The sequence below is a fragment of the Syngnathus leptorhynchus genome, chromosome 12 (genome assembly GCF_054491065.1).
Source record: "Syngnathus leptorhynchus isolate UIUO chromosome 12, UIUO_Slep, whole genome shotgun sequence".
NCBI lineage: Eukaryota > Metazoa > Chordata > Actinopteri > Syngnathiformes > Syngnathidae > Syngnathus > Syngnathus leptorhynchus.
Window position 1 is genome coordinate 8,056,511 of NC_141206.1, and position 15,115 is coordinate 8,071,625.

Sequence of the window (15,115 nt, forward strand, 5' to 3'; positions counted from 1 at the left end):
AAATAGCATTCTGCATCAAATCTATGATTAATTGCTGACGTTTTATTTATTTATTTATTGATTGATTGATTTATGTAGACAGTTAACTACAACCAAATAAATAAGAGAAATAAAGGGATTTGAGGATATTTTAAACTTGCTACTGGAGACGCAGGAAAACATGGAACAAGCTGGTTCTGATTGGATGACTGAATTAAATGGTACCATAGCAACTGCAGATCTGTCTGCCCATTGGTCAATGCAATAAAATAGGCGGGGCTAAAGCAAGTGACAGCGCATCGAAAACTTTGTTAGCTGCCAGCTAATTTTGGTCCATCGCCACTTTCGACAATGACCTAAATTTGACACATTCTCGCTGCAAAACATCGTAAAGTAAGTATGGTCTCCTACGCACATACAACATTACCGGATACCGTCTTGACTTCGTTCATTGACACCGGCATTAATGCCTCTTCTGGTATGAGTTTGAATCGTTAGCTCTTAGCTAGCTCGCTAATGTTATTATTGCTAACGCTCCCTAGCGTCGGTGATGGAGAGTCGCCGTTGTTTATCTCGTACTGTGAACGTATGACTTGTTATGCCGAATAGTATTTCGATATAACAAACATACATTAAGGTATTGACAATGACTGGCGTTGTGTTTTAATTGCATGTAAAATGTTGTTTTCGTATTGCACACAAACAAGCCACGCCAACGTGATGCTCCTCTTGTCCGAGTATGTCAGTCTAGTAAATAAATCAAGAATGAATATTTCAAGCAAAAACATGTGACTGATCATGTGACATGATGCAGGATGGATTGCCGTGCAGGCGGTGACGATGGAGACATCTGCGGATGGGCCAGTTCAGTAAGTTATACATCTGATTTAAGTTTGTGATGTGCAACACAATTAGGGCAGTACAAAAGTCTTATCTACAGGGCTCGTTTCCCGTTGTCATTTCTCGTTTTTTTTGTCCCGGACTCTGACCCAGACAGTACTGGCTTGACTGCAGTGTTGCAATTCGACTTTTTCTTATCAAGTGGCACAAGTGTCATGGAAGGATGAATGGCTGAAATGACACAAAAACAAACAGGCAGAAGCTTCTTTTCAATTTGGATTTGAATACATATCGTAAAAATGTCCTGACACAGTAGGTGTCACTTAAACATAGACAGACCGTAAATAGATACTAAATGATACTGAATGAATGCATTAAATGGTGATTGTGTGTTGCATTTGGTCATGCAACATTATTGGAGTAACAGTCAAGCAGGCTGGACTGCATTTTACACAATTACACAACATTTCCACAGTGTAGTGGGACCTTGACAGAAGAAAATCATAGCATAGAAAATAATGGCTAGCCAATTCTCACAATACTTTGTGTTGTTTAATAATGCTATGTGTATGTTAATGTGTGTAGATGCTGGTACACGGCAAGAATGACATCACAGCAGTAACAGCACGAGTGCAACAGTTTGTGGAGGAAAGGATGCAGACCACTATGGTAAGTACAACGTTTCCATTTTTGTGTCATAAAAAATTGCTAAACTTACATTGACCCTTCCTATCACTGAATTGAAAGTAAATGAAAATGGAGTCAACAGCGCCCTCTTCTGGATTCAGCATTCTGAACTTCTGTTTTGATTGCATCGCAAGCCGCCAGTGTGTGGCTGAAAGCCTTTCTTTTTTTATTTGTAAAAAAAAAAAAAAAAATCATACATCAGTACAGTAAATTCTGTATTGTTTATCTTCCAGCTCACTGGTGTCGTGATTGGTGCTGCCGTCGCAGTCGCGATGATCGGGATTGTGGTGCTCTTCTTGTACAGAAGGTTCAAGCATGCTCGTGAGTCCCACGTTGATACTAAAGATATTTCAAGTTTCAATGTCAATAATGTTGACAATTCTCCCGATCGGGCTCTTTTGATTCTCTCTTAGGTGAACAGCAGCCTGGTGTACCTCATTATCGCTTCAGAAAACGAGATAAAGTGCTCTTCTATGGTCGCAAAATAATGCGCAAGGTATTCACTTTTCCTTCCAACAATGCTTTCATTCGGGTTTTGTTCCTAAATTTGTAATTTTTTTCTTAAGGTGCAGACTTTGTCCGCAATTCCTCCATCTTCTTCATCATCATCATCTACCTCCGTATCAAAGCAACCGCAGCGAGTGCGCAAAAGAACCAAAGTTCTTAGTATTGCTCGCAAGTATGGCGCAAAGGAAAAAGCATTTTCCAAATGTGTGCGCTCAAGTTTATGAAATGAACCCCGTGTTCCTCTGAACAGAATCCTTCGCATCCGTAAGGATCCTCCGACTCTTCAGCCTAAAGAACCGCCACCTTCTCTGCTGGAGGCCGACCTGACTGAGTTCGACGTCCAGAGCTCCAATCTGCCGTCCGAGGTTCTCTACATGCTGAAGAATGTCAGGTGGGGCTTTGATGAAACGTTTTTGTACAACTCCAAGGGGCATTCAACGACGTCTCTGTGTTTTTTATAGGGTGTTGGGACACTTTGACAAACCTCTCTTCCTCGAGTTGTGTCGCCACATGGTCTTTGTTGAGCTGCAGGAGGGCGAGGGTCTTTTCAAGCCCGGAGATGACGACGACAGCATCTATGTGGTCCAGGATGGACGACTTGAGCTTTGCATCTTTGAGAATGTAGGAATACGAATATATATATTTTTTTGCCCTTGTTTTTAGCAACATCACAGAAAACAAATCTCTGTTGTTTTTTTCTTCTTCTGATTTATAGGACGGCACAGAAGTGGCAGTGAAGGATGTTCTTCCTGGCGACAGCGTACACAGCTTGCTCAGTATTCTGGACATCATCACGGCGAGTGACTTCATTTCACAGTCGCTCCTCTTATCTGTCTGTGTCTGCTCTCTCCTTTCAGTCAAGGAGTTCATTGATATATTTTCTTCAGGCTTTCTCCATCCTCATCCATGCAAATGAAATGGCCTAATGTCATTTCCCTCTCTCAATGTCTTTTCTTATTGGTCCAAATTGGAATATTAAACTAGGTACAAGGGATAGGTGTGAATAATTAGTTTTCAATTATCCAGTTGGTTATGTTATGCAGCAACGAAGATCTAATGCAATTTTGGCATTGCATTGTATCTTTCTTCCTCAATATGATATCATGGCCCCTTCATTATTACAGAATCCCAACAGTTTCAAAACTTATGCTCATATTTCTCAGTAAAATCTCCGTTAAAAAAAAAAATAATAAAGCCAATGAAATATTCAACTTTTTTTAAAAGAACAATCACATTTTTCTTTATTCAGGGTTTTCCAGCTCCTTACAAGTCTGTATCCGCTCGTGCAGCCACACGCTCCACCATCTTGCGTTTACCTGCAACCGCCTTTGAGTCTGTGTTCAAAAAATACCCCGAGACACTCGTGCGCGTCATTCAGGTAACGTGGTCTCAGTGTGTTTATTGCTCAAAATCATTTTAATGTGACTCCAGTTGATCTTATCATTGTGTGTTTTCAGATCATCATGGTGCGGCTCCAAAGGGTCACCTTCTTGGCATTACATAACTACCTGGGCCTGACCACCGAGCTGTTCAATCCGGTAGGAGGGAGGATGATTAGTATGCATTTACTTGTGTATTCTCTGTACTCTCTGATGCAGAGCCATTGACATTAGCAGCTGCTGGCAAGGAAACCATCCGTGCACATTTACAGAAAGTGACATAAACCCTCTGTCCTGCACATGCAAGCTAATTTCACACAACATTAAGCGCAGCATCATAACACTGTCCTTCATACGGGTCAAAAGGAATAAACCATGAGAACCCCTTCAGAGGAAACTTTATGACTAGAAATATCTTTCATAAGAGAATACTTGAAAGGGCCAATTGCTAAAGGCGTTAAAATATATTACAGTAGATGTGCTATTAAATATAAATCACACCTCAGCCCAAGTCTAAAAATGTGTCTCACAAGCAGAGGTTACACGATTAGACTTTGAATTAATAATCCTCCAGAATTAGGGTAAAAAAAAAAAAAGGCTGTTGTGTATTTTAAACAGCAAATAAATACCCTTCATGAAACCAGAAACGATTATTTATGTCGTCTCTATGCATATTTATGTCTAACTCTTTTGTCATTGAATTGACAGGAAAGCCACGCAGTGCCTTTGTCCAACGTGAACATGGCGGCGAGTGAGGCAATCTCTGGCAAGACCACTCGCCGTTTGCACTTCCAAGATGAGGTAGCTGCGGGGAGCATAGAGACTCCTACGGAGACAGGTCCCACACACACACACACATTGATTTCCTCTCTTATACTGGTGTTCAGCACGATCCAAAACTGTCTTGCTTTATGTGAAGCAGATGGCGTAAAGGACAGTCCTTCGAACAGCTACAGGAAGCAGCGATCCATCTCAATGCCCGCCGACAGCGCAGGTTGATCACTGTTAAACTTGGGGTGATAACTCACTCGGTCATTAAGGGGAGATCGCACAGATACTCATCACACTACTGGTTACAGGCGATATGACAATGGCGTGCGAACGGGCTCGAGTCAACATCGATGAGCCTCCGCCGAGTCCTGCCAGTCAGAAGGTAAAAAGTAAACTAAAGATCAGCTGGCTTTTATCAATGCAGCCGTTTTTTTCATCGACATTGGCTCCGCACGTGCAGTCCAGTCTGAAGAAGAGCGTGACCATGCAGCATACGCCCTCTGAGGTGTTTCACTACACGGACAACGGGGGGCAGTCTGACGCCATCCACCTTAGCAAGAGCGGTTCAATCTTCCAGGCTGCTAAAAAAGACCTGCTAGTGATCATCCAGTTGCAGGTGAGGTGGCTGCCTACCATGATGTTTTTATTTTTTTTTGTTTGAATTCGATTTAGGATGTATTATGTATATCATTTGCAGGATCCCAGCCTTCTTGAGGGAAGAGTGACCCTCCACCAAGTAAAAGCTGGTTCGGTTGTGGCTCGTCAAGGAGATCAGGTGAAATTAAATGTCTTATTTTTTCAAATATATAAACAAACAAAAAAAATCACTTTTCTGCCCTCTGCTGTTTTTTTTTCTCTCCAGGAAGTGAGCATCCAGTTTGTTATTTCAGGCCTACTCCATGTTTACCAGAGGATGATCGACCGTGAAGAGGACACGCGTCTTTTTGTGACGCACCCTGGAGAGCTCGTGGGTCAGCTTGCTGTCCTGACCGGCGAGCCCCTCATATTTACAGTCCGAGCTCAGCGTGACTGCAGCTTCCTCTCCATTTCCAAAACCCATTTTTACGAGTTAGTGGATGAAGTTGGTTTGTCTGTGTGTATGTGTAAATAACATGCTTAATATAACCCTTTTTTTTTTCCCTCCTCAGGATAATGCGTGCGGAGCCCAAAGTAGTACTAAACGTCGCTCACACGGTGGTGAGGAGAATGTCATCGTTTGTCAGACAAATTGACTTTGCACTCGATTGGATGGCCGTGGAAGCCGGCAGGGCCGTCTACAGGTACTTTTGAGCAAAGTCTCGCTTAATACCTTCCCGCCATCTGGCCGTCCCTTTCTGTAAAGGTGAACACTTCTCAAACTTGTTATGTCGAATTGCTGTTAATGGAAACGTATATTCCAGGCAGGGCGAGAAATCCGACAGCACTTTTATTGTGCTCAGTGGACGACTGCGCTCTGTAATCATGAAGGAGGATGGCAAGAAGGAACTGATAGGAGAATACGGCCGCGGTGACCTGATTGGAGTGGTAAAGGCCAAAATTTTATCATTGTTTTTTTTTTTTTTTCCCCCCCCAGTAACGAGACTTTAATAAGCAAAATACAATGAATCGTAATAATTGAAGATTTGTTGCAGGGTTGTTTTCTCCATACCTGCATTATTGTTATAACTTGGTATGTGGGTGTGCAGTGTATAATTAGTTCACATCTTGTCAGCATTAATTAATGCATAGATATATTTTTTTTCTTTCTGACATGATCGTTCTAATAATACCTGAGCCGAAGGATGCTATGGTTACGGTTACCAGGAGGTCATTTTTGTAGGCGTTATGTTTCACACCACTCTGTTGCTTTCCAATCACTAATTATGAAGATAAAATTACTCCCGGGTATATAGCGGTGACATATAAAAAGTTTTTTTCCATCTTGGGATTTAAAGTTCTGCCGTTTTCAGGTAGAGGCCCTAACCCATCAAAACAGAGCCACCACCGTCCACGCCGTACGAGACTCTGAGCTCGCCAAACTGCCCGAAGGCGCCCTCAGCTCCATCAAGAGGAAGTTTCCGCAGGTAGCCTGAAGGCCTTGGAACTTTAGATCATTCACGTTCTCCTCGATATCATCCATACTCCCATCTCAGATTTGCCTCAAAACAATGTTTTTGCATCGCAGGTCGTCACCAGGCTCATCCACTTACTTGGACAGAAGATCCTCCAGCAGGTTAATCTCCCTCTCACTGGTGTGTGCACTTTTTACAGTGTTTATTTATAATTGACTCAAAAGAAAAAAAAACAACAACAACTGTTCAGTAATCAATAAGATGGACTCTGTTCCCCCAGGTCGCAGTTTGGCACTGCACACCCCGGGCAGTAAATGGGACGCTGGCAACCAAGCCTCCAACCTCTCCACAGTGACCGTCCTGCCCGTCTCCGAGGAGGTGCCGCTCACCACCTTTACTCTGGAGTTGCAGCATGCACTCCTCGCAATAGGTACAAATAAATATTATACAGAAGATCCGACTTTGCTGGATTTGACCTTTTCTGCTTTCCCGCAGATGAATGTTCAATATCCTGTTTACTTTTGAGCTTATGAAGATGTCATTCAAAAGATTGTTAAATTGATTGATCGTAAGGCTCGGTGACAGTGTTGTTCTCGATAAAGTTTCTCATAGGACGAAAATAAAGGACATATCAATAAGAGGAGCTACTTTGTAATAAATCAAACAGAAGGTCGGTGCTGAAGTATAAAATGTGACGCCCCATTTACCGCTTTCACATTCAGGTCCCACTCTTCTATTGACCAGTGATATAATTAAGCAACGCCTTGGAGCTGCAGCACTAGACAGGTATTTTTATTTGAAATGACACTTTTTAAGTTCGTCCAGTCATCTTACTCCATGTCCTGCTTCTTTCCCACCACAGTGTTCATGAATATCGTCTGTCCAGCTGGTTAGGCCAACAGGAAGACATCCATCGGATAGTTCTCTACCAAACAGATTACACGCTAACTCCTTGGACCCAGCGGTGCATCCGTCAGGCCGACTGCATCATCATTGTGGGCCTGGGCGAGCAGGACCCTGCCGTCGGAGAGGTGAGAGACTGAAACGAACTTGCTCAAGGCAAGCTCAGTCCTACTCGGGCTGCAACCAACTCGTTAGCTAGCTAGCTACCAACAATCTTCGCTGGCTACGAGTTTGGCAAAACACATTGCAGACTTTCTCCTTTTAACACCGTGATTAAGTGTTCTTGTTTGAGACTCTTCTTCAATTTAGGGCTATTGAAATAAATTTGACTCGACTTGAAAAACAAACTTCAGATCCCTGGGATCCCCGAGGTATTTAGCCATTGTAACAGCATTCTGTTTGCATTTGACCCGAGGCCATATAAGGCTACAGCGGATGGATATTAAGAAGAGGCAGGAAGTGACCGTCCAGCGGATGGAGAAATAATTGCTTTCTCAGGGGAGGACAATTGGCAAACAGAAATAAAGGAATGTGTCCACATTTAACAAGAGACGGTGGGAGAAACGGAAAGAAGAATCAATATTTGCTAGGGCACAGAATGAGTCACAGCTGAGGGTTTGATCTTGCAGGAACACACGTACACATGCATCATCTTGCCTCAAAACATCAAGTTTCAGATAACACCTGTGCAATTACTACTTTTCCTTCAATTCAGACAGCTTCTGTGTTTACCCGCAAACATTCACTTGTCATTATTCCACACATGTGAGCACCGTGGCACCTGTAAAATGTTAATGGTGTCCCTCTAGCTGGAGCGCATGCTGGAAGCAAGTGCCGTGCGCGCCCAGAAGCAGCTGGTGCTGCTGCACAAAGAAGACGGGCCCGCTCCCAAGGGCACCGTGGACTGGCTTAACATGCGTAGCTGGATCTCCAGACACCTCCATCTATCATGTCCACGACGGGTTTTCTCTAAGAGGAGCCTGCCCAAACTGGTGGGAGGGAATTCGTTTTATACAGAAGTCATCCTACAACACCTTTCATATTCTAATTCTACCAACCATTTTCTGTTTTTTTTTTTTTTTTTTTTTTTTTTTTTTAGTTGGAGCTGTATCAGCGTGTGTTCGAGAAGCCGGCGGACCGCCACTCAGATTTCTCCCGATTGGCCCGAGTCCTCACTGGGAACGGCATTGCCCTTGTCCTGGGTGGAGGCGGGGCCAGGTAAGGCTCAAGATATCGTACAAATACCGACTTGTCAATGTTACGTTTTCACGTCTTACATGTGTGCCCCTTTTTTTTTTTGTAGAGGTTGTTCCCAGGTTGGGATCGTGCGAGCCCTCTGCGAAGCCGGCATCCCAGTCGACCTCGTCGGCGGCACCTCTATAGGTTCCCTGTTGGGGGCGCTCTACGCCGAGGACCGCAGCCACAGCCGTATGAGGATGAGAGCACGAGAATGGGCAATGGTAAAAATTGTCGTGACTGTTCTAAACCAAGAGCTCCCTTATTTACATTTGAGGACCCTCGTCATGTTATTCAAAGCCAGGAGGGAGCCGTATTTTAATCATACCACCGGAGAACATCACAAATCATATTCCAGATATCATCAAAAGGCAATTTAAAAGCCCATTTCCATGCTCATTAAGAAAAGACGCTGGAATGAATTAGCTTATGGTGAAACTTTGATGCTGATCACATCGTCCTCAGGAATTTGCGTCATGCGGGTTGACTTGCAGCGCTTTGGGATTTCTCCCTTGATGTCATACTTGAAGTCATCTCCATGAAAACAATTTGTTTATGTGGGTTGGATGAGCACATTAATATTCGGCTCCTCCTATTCCTCTTTTAGAATTATTTGAAGTGGTTTTACATTTTTCCTTGTTTTGTAACTTTCAACATGGATCTTTGTGAAGGTGACTGAAGCAGGGAATCGTTTAATCTCAAATGCAGAATGAATACTTTGTTTATGCACGTAATGATAGTCCAAAAGCCCAACAGTGAGATGTGCTGTGTGCATCTGGTAGAGGAAATAAAAATGGGGAAAAAAATGCCATTAACAATCTGGCAGATTCTACATTATCTTCAGCGGAAGCACTCGGCTCGGTCAAATGCTGTTTTTATTCAGTCTAAGGAAGAAAGCAAACCTAATTTTCACTTTCTCTCTCGCCGCAGGAAATGACTTCAGTATTCAAGAAGGTTCTCGATTTAACATACCCGGTCACGTCTATGTTTTCTGGCGCGGCCTTCAACTCCAGTATCAGCAATGTCTTCAAGAGCAAGCAAATTGAGGTGAGATGAGGTGATTCCAATGGAATTGAAGAGAGGAGGAGATCCTGGCGGCAGAATGAGTAAACCTTTTAAATTTGTTACCTGTTTATCTCTTTGTGTACGCAGGACCTTTGGATACCATATTTCAATATCACAGCTGACATTACTGCCTCTGCAATGCGAGTGCACACTGATGGTAGGTGCACGTACTCCTGACGAACATAGAAAGTGCTTTCGTAAAAATATCTCGTACTCATTGCTGTAAAGACATCATAGCAAGATTCTTCGTGTTTGCCATTTGAGGTTCTCTTTGGAGGTACGTTCGTGCCAGCATGTCCCTTTCGGGGTATCTGCCTCCTCTCTGTGACCCGAAGGATGGACACCTCCTTATGGATGGAGGTTACATCAACAACTTGCCAGGTCTTTCTTTATGGCTGCCTATTTTTGTATTTTTATCTCGTCAGCTTTCAACTTACATTGTCTTTTTTTTTTTTTTTTTGCCAGCTGATGTGGCACGCTCCATGGGGGCTAAAGTGGTGATCGCTATCGACGTGGGCAGCCGCGATGAAACTAACCTCACTAACTACGGCGACTCGCTTTCTGGATGGTGGCTGCTATGGAAACGCCTCAACCCCCTGGCAGAGAAAGTCAAGGTAAAGGGCATTGATTCAAAATGAATATATAGTATAAGATAACTTGACCATGACTTTATGAATTAGCGAGTATAATTTCCGGGGGTTTCTCATTCGTGCATGTGCTCAGGTGTTGAACATGGCGGAGATCCAAACGCGCTTGGCCTACGTGTGCTGCGTTCGACACCTCGAGTCGGTGAAAAACAGCGACTACTGCGAATATATCCGCCCGCCCATCGACAGATATCGGACGCTGGAGTTTGGGAAGTTCGATGAGATTGCTGTATGTTTATGTGGTCTATTGTTTTAATTCTCAAAAAAAAAAAAAGAGAGAAAACTCACATTTATACTCTTACGTCATATTAGGAGGTGGGATACCAGCACGGCAAAACCGTGTTTGACGTGTGGACTCGCAGTGGAGTTGTGGACAAAATGCTGAAAGACAGACACCAAGAGGAATTTCACAACACGCAATGCAAGAACAACGTAAGCACCCGCTTGGTCACTTGGCCTTCGGTCTGCGTCTTACATCACAATCCTTTAGACACGGCGGGATTTTTTTTTAGTGCTGCGCTTTAATAGAGAATCCCGGCACGACAAAGCAGACTTGACATTTTGATGAAGCGTTCCATCAATAATTGGCTTTTTTCCATCATTCCCAGACCAACCGTAATCAGCTTTTATGCCGCACTCTGTTTTGTGCCAAAAGTGCGTCACGGCTTTCCAGCTTTGGGCTCACTCTGGCTTTATATCACTAATCGCAATTTTGTTATCTGACCTGCTATCAGACGCCACCCAAAAAAAATACACTTGTTCATTATAAACGTCTAGTCGGCCTGAAATATTATGACTCCTTCCTCTGATGCCTCATCTTGTCATCACAAACATTATTGAAAGGAGAAATGCAAGCTTGGAAACAATCAACCTTGAGAATCATTTGTACACATCAATTGTGTTTTCTTTCTTTCGGCAACAAACAATAGCCGGCCCACACATGCGCTTAATGAGGCTCGTGTATCTCTCCTGGGGAAACGAACGCGACATATGATGGCGTAGCCACGCTTTGTACTTTATGTCAAAATAAGTCGTCTTTGCATTTGCCAGCGCAGAGTGAAAACAGAAGTATAACAAATGAAATGTTCAAGTCATATATGTTTCTTTCCCATTCACTGAGGTTGTCTTTGTGGCTATCAGGTCGTGACATGCCCCAACGCTTCCTTCACCGATTTGGCTGAAATCGTGTCTCGCATTGAGCCCGTCAAACCTGCCCTGGTAGATGGTAAAACCCACACAGATGCAAAATACACGCGGCACACAATTTGTGAAGTCATCCTTTTATTATTTCAGCATGCGCAAGTAGTACACTCATAGTACATATACATGCACGGTGGTGTTATTCTCTAACAACTTTCCTCCTTTTTCCTCTTGTTGTGATTGATTCGGTCACTTCTTGCTTTTTGCATACGGATCCGTGTGCAGGAAACACACAAACTGAAACTTTCCACAGTATTTTCCGAATGAAGCAATAAGTGACATATTTGCTTTGACTGCAGAAACGGTGTGCGCATTCATCCAATCACGGATTGTTTCTCTATTTGCTCTTCCGACCTCACCACTCGCACGCCCACTTTCCATCTGTCTCCCTACTTCCACACTTCCCCGACAGCCCCCACAATGTGATTTATTCATTTTTTTACCCCCCCCTCTCTCTTGTCCTCGCCACTCTCCCCCGTCAGAGGAGTCAGACTACCACACTGACTATGACGAGGAGGCAGTGGAGAGCGCACTGTCTGACCTGGAGCTATACGGTCACTATGGAGAACATACTGAAGGGGAGGAGACTGCCGACACGGTGCGGGCCTTTGGTCGCGCGGGCGGGTGATCTCTTGCAAGCACCATAACTTTCGAGTCACATTTTCACTCATGTCAGGCACATTCGACAACAAGTGGTCGAGGTTAAAACAGAAAGTGTTTGGTTTCTTTTGAGTGAGTGAGCGCAGCCTTATGCGAAAGAAAAATAAGGTGAGGCCAAATCAAATATTTGATAGGTCATATTTTGGAAGTTTGACGTTTTCATAATATATCATATTATGTTTTATTTTGTAGCTTAGCACTTATTTTTTCCCCCGTTTGATTTTTTTTTTTGTATTCAAATATTTTTTTAATACAGATTCTTGACCTCCTTAGAAGTCATATTTCTGTTACTATGTTCTTATGATATGACTTTATTTAATTAATATTACAATTTTAGTCATGTCAATGTTAAAAAAAAATGCTGCACCTCAGACCATTCCATTTCTGTGACATTTTCAAAATGGTATCATATTAGCGTTTATAATATTGATAACTGTTAAAACTATTCCAGCAATAACTATTTAAATATCCTTATAATGAATTCTAATTCTATTTTTATTATTTCCTCTGACTTTTCAAAATTATATTGAAGTATCATTAAAAAAATGTTAGTTAGTAATAATTAAATTAAAGGACCAGTTGAAATAACCATCAATAGGACATACAATACGATTTCAATTCAACAAATTTGTCTTGTTTTGTGTTGACACATTCTCTTAATGAACATCCTTACAATCTTCAGGATGAAGAACTGGACGAAAGAAGTATCCGTCGTGCCGATGCAGTCTCCGGCCACGAACACTCACTGAACATCTCAACCAACCAGGAAGCCAAGTGATAAGTGCAATAACGAAGGGACATTAGACCACCGTTGGCCTCTATTACATCCTGTCTTTACCACGTGGCTCTTTAAGATTAACCTTCATTTATCTCCTAGTCCCGCTCATTCTCAACCATCATCATTTCTCATATTGAGAGCTTTAAATGGATCGCATCAGTGAAGAAGCGAAGCAATTGCAAAAAATGCTACCGGCTCAATTTGTATGAAGGAATATTAGGGGCACACTGAAAAGATGGGAAAAATTGAACAGTCATGATTATATATAGCAAATTTGTTAAAAAAAAAAAAAAAGATTCTGTGCATTATGTCAATAATACACAGAATTAAACCTCAAAGGTTACTTTTTTTTTTTTTAAGGACCAACCTATGCTGGGTTTTTTTTAAGACAATGTGGACAAAGCAGAAAGGTTGGACAAAAAAAAAAAATGAACCGCCACAATTTAGTGAGCAATGCCCACTTTTTTTTCATCTCAGAATTCAACCATCAAAAAAGCCTAGCTGTTGCCTTTTAATACACTTTGTATTATGAGTTTCAACGGCATAATACAGAATGCCTTTTTGCGTCCAATCTTTTTCTGTTTAGACAATGTCACGGTAAAAAAAAAAAAAAAAAGCTTTAGATTTACTTGACTGTTTTTGATGGGCCCAGGTTGCCTTTACTTGCCATGCGAGATTTATTGTTACCCCCCCCCCCAACAGCACCGTACAGAGAACACATAGACCCATCAGTCCAGATATGCACATCAATGCAAATATTGATTTATTTATTTTATATCAAACGCTATGTTACATTTAAACAAAAAAAAAATGTGTTTATGCCATCACAGTCATCAATCATTTAATCGTTTAAATGTAGCTTGCAAATCCTTCATGTGTTCATGTAGCGTGATGATAAATGCATGGAAATTTTTCATCACTAACGTATTCATTAAATGCTTTTTATAGTGAGGAGGGTACAGTGGCCACACCTTGTTGCGTCAATGCGTGGTCATAAATTCTAGATTAACTGCGTGCAATTTTGTTAAGTAACATGCATAGATTTCGTGTAGGTGAATAAGTTAACACTTGTAAAATAAAATATCAAAACGTAACTTTAAACAAAGGTACAAGTAGTTGCAACCTTTTGCACCTCGTTCGTACGTGTCAGTCGTGGATAGTAGTTTAACGATGCAAAATCGAAAAGCCAAATCACTGTGCCTTAATTTTGATAGATCTTTAGCTTCATCATGCACAATTTCGCTAACACCCGACTCGTCTGTCGTTTAGATTACATAGTGCAAAAATCCTCACCCCCCCAAAAAAAAGCAAATCATCTCATACTTTTTGCTGACATCTTTGCATTGTTCAAGTTTTGAACTTTTATGTGAATGTAGAGGTGCCTTTAACCAAAGACACCTTAATGTTTTGATTTCTTTTCAAATTGTGCGATCTTGGGAAAATTTAACCTTGGAAACCACATCTGATGCTAACTACAGTGGATAGATTTTTTTTTTTTTGTGAGATTCAAAAATTAGACCAAGATAAATCATTTTAAAACTTTTTTTCTCACCTTTAATATAAGCTGCAACTTAAAGGATGAAGACGGTCATAATTTTTCATCAGTGCTACTGGGGGCAACATAGGACCACTCGCCAGACCTGACCTAAATAAAAAACCATCTGAAATCAGGACAGAATTTGTGCATCTAAGCCAATTATGCTCTATTAATATCTACAAGTCACAGATCATTTTAATGGTGGAAAAAAAAGTTTGGAAATTTTGTATCTCGGTCTCTTTTTTTGTTTTGTTTTTTCTAATCACAAAATCCTGACTCTTGAGGTTGTGTATTTTTCTTTCCACGTTAATTGGAGCCAAGGGGTTGTTACTTCTGCTGTGCTGTACTTTTTTGGGGTGTTTCCAGAAAGCCAAAGTACAAAGAAATTGATGTTTTTTGGCCAGAGTGAGTGTTTCACAGCTTGTTTAAAACGCTGATGGATGAGACGCTGATGCTACGTGTGGAAGCACGCCAGGTGACTGAAACAAACACACACACACACAGACAAACGCAACCGTTTGTACTCTCATTCAACCTTTTTAACTCTGATTATTAAGCACATAAATATTTACCAGTATGCCTATGGCCCATGACTTGACGAGTATTTATTACATTGTATCATTATGTCTTTGATAATCAGGTGTTACTAACAAACCACTATTGTGTCATTTGTATGTTTATGATAAATAAATGATTATATTGGGGAAAAAAAATGTTTGGACACTGAAACCATTTCTTTTTTGATCACGTAAAAATATAATCACAATAAAAATAATCCTGACAACACCTCTGTAAAAAGAAAGGACACTCTTCACGTCACTGGAGGTATTTCTGTTTTGCAATCAACACCGAGGTCTCCTTTTTGTAACTGTCAG

The 15,115-nt window shown here is 41.7% G+C and overlaps 1 protein-coding gene across 6 annotated transcripts; it reads left to right on the forward strand.

Annotated features, from left to right (window-relative positions):
• The first annotated feature begins 261 nt into the window (after positions 1-261).
• pnpla7a (patatin-like phospholipase domain containing 7a) lies at positions 262-14,953 on the forward strand. Of its 6 annotated transcripts, none has more exons than XM_085926341.1 (36): positions 262-372; positions 794-848; positions 1,405-1,488; positions 1,740-1,827; positions 1,920-2,002; positions 2,073-2,185; positions 2,264-2,404; positions 2,475-2,634; positions 2,729-2,809; positions 3,263-3,391; positions 3,471-3,551; positions 4,101-4,230; positions 4,315-4,386; positions 4,472-4,545; positions 4,588-4,779; positions 4,861-4,938; positions 5,026-5,231; positions 5,312-5,443; positions 5,564-5,687; positions 6,113-6,226; positions 6,328-6,394; positions 6,495-6,644; positions 6,937-7,000; positions 7,077-7,245; positions 7,927-8,109; positions 8,217-8,335; positions 8,421-8,577; positions 9,284-9,400; positions 9,506-9,575; positions 9,683-9,799; positions 9,884-10,032; positions 10,142-10,294; positions 10,378-10,497; positions 11,206-11,290; positions 11,748-11,863; positions 12,608-14,953. In XM_085926341.1, exons 2-36 carry the CDS (start codon positions 795-797, stop codon positions 12,701-12,703), a joined length of 4,068 nt encoding a protein of 1,355 aa, XP_085782467.1. In that variant the 5' UTR covers positions 262-372; position 794; the 3' UTR covers positions 12,704-14,953. The 6 variants fall into 6 exon arrangements, with proteins under 6 accessions (XP_085782467.1, XP_085782468.1, XP_085782464.1 ...); XM_085926342.1 differs by having other exon boundaries at positions 4,624-4,779; XM_085926338.1 differs by having other exon boundaries at positions 9,683-10,032.
• Positions 14,954-15,115: the final 162 nt, after the last annotated feature.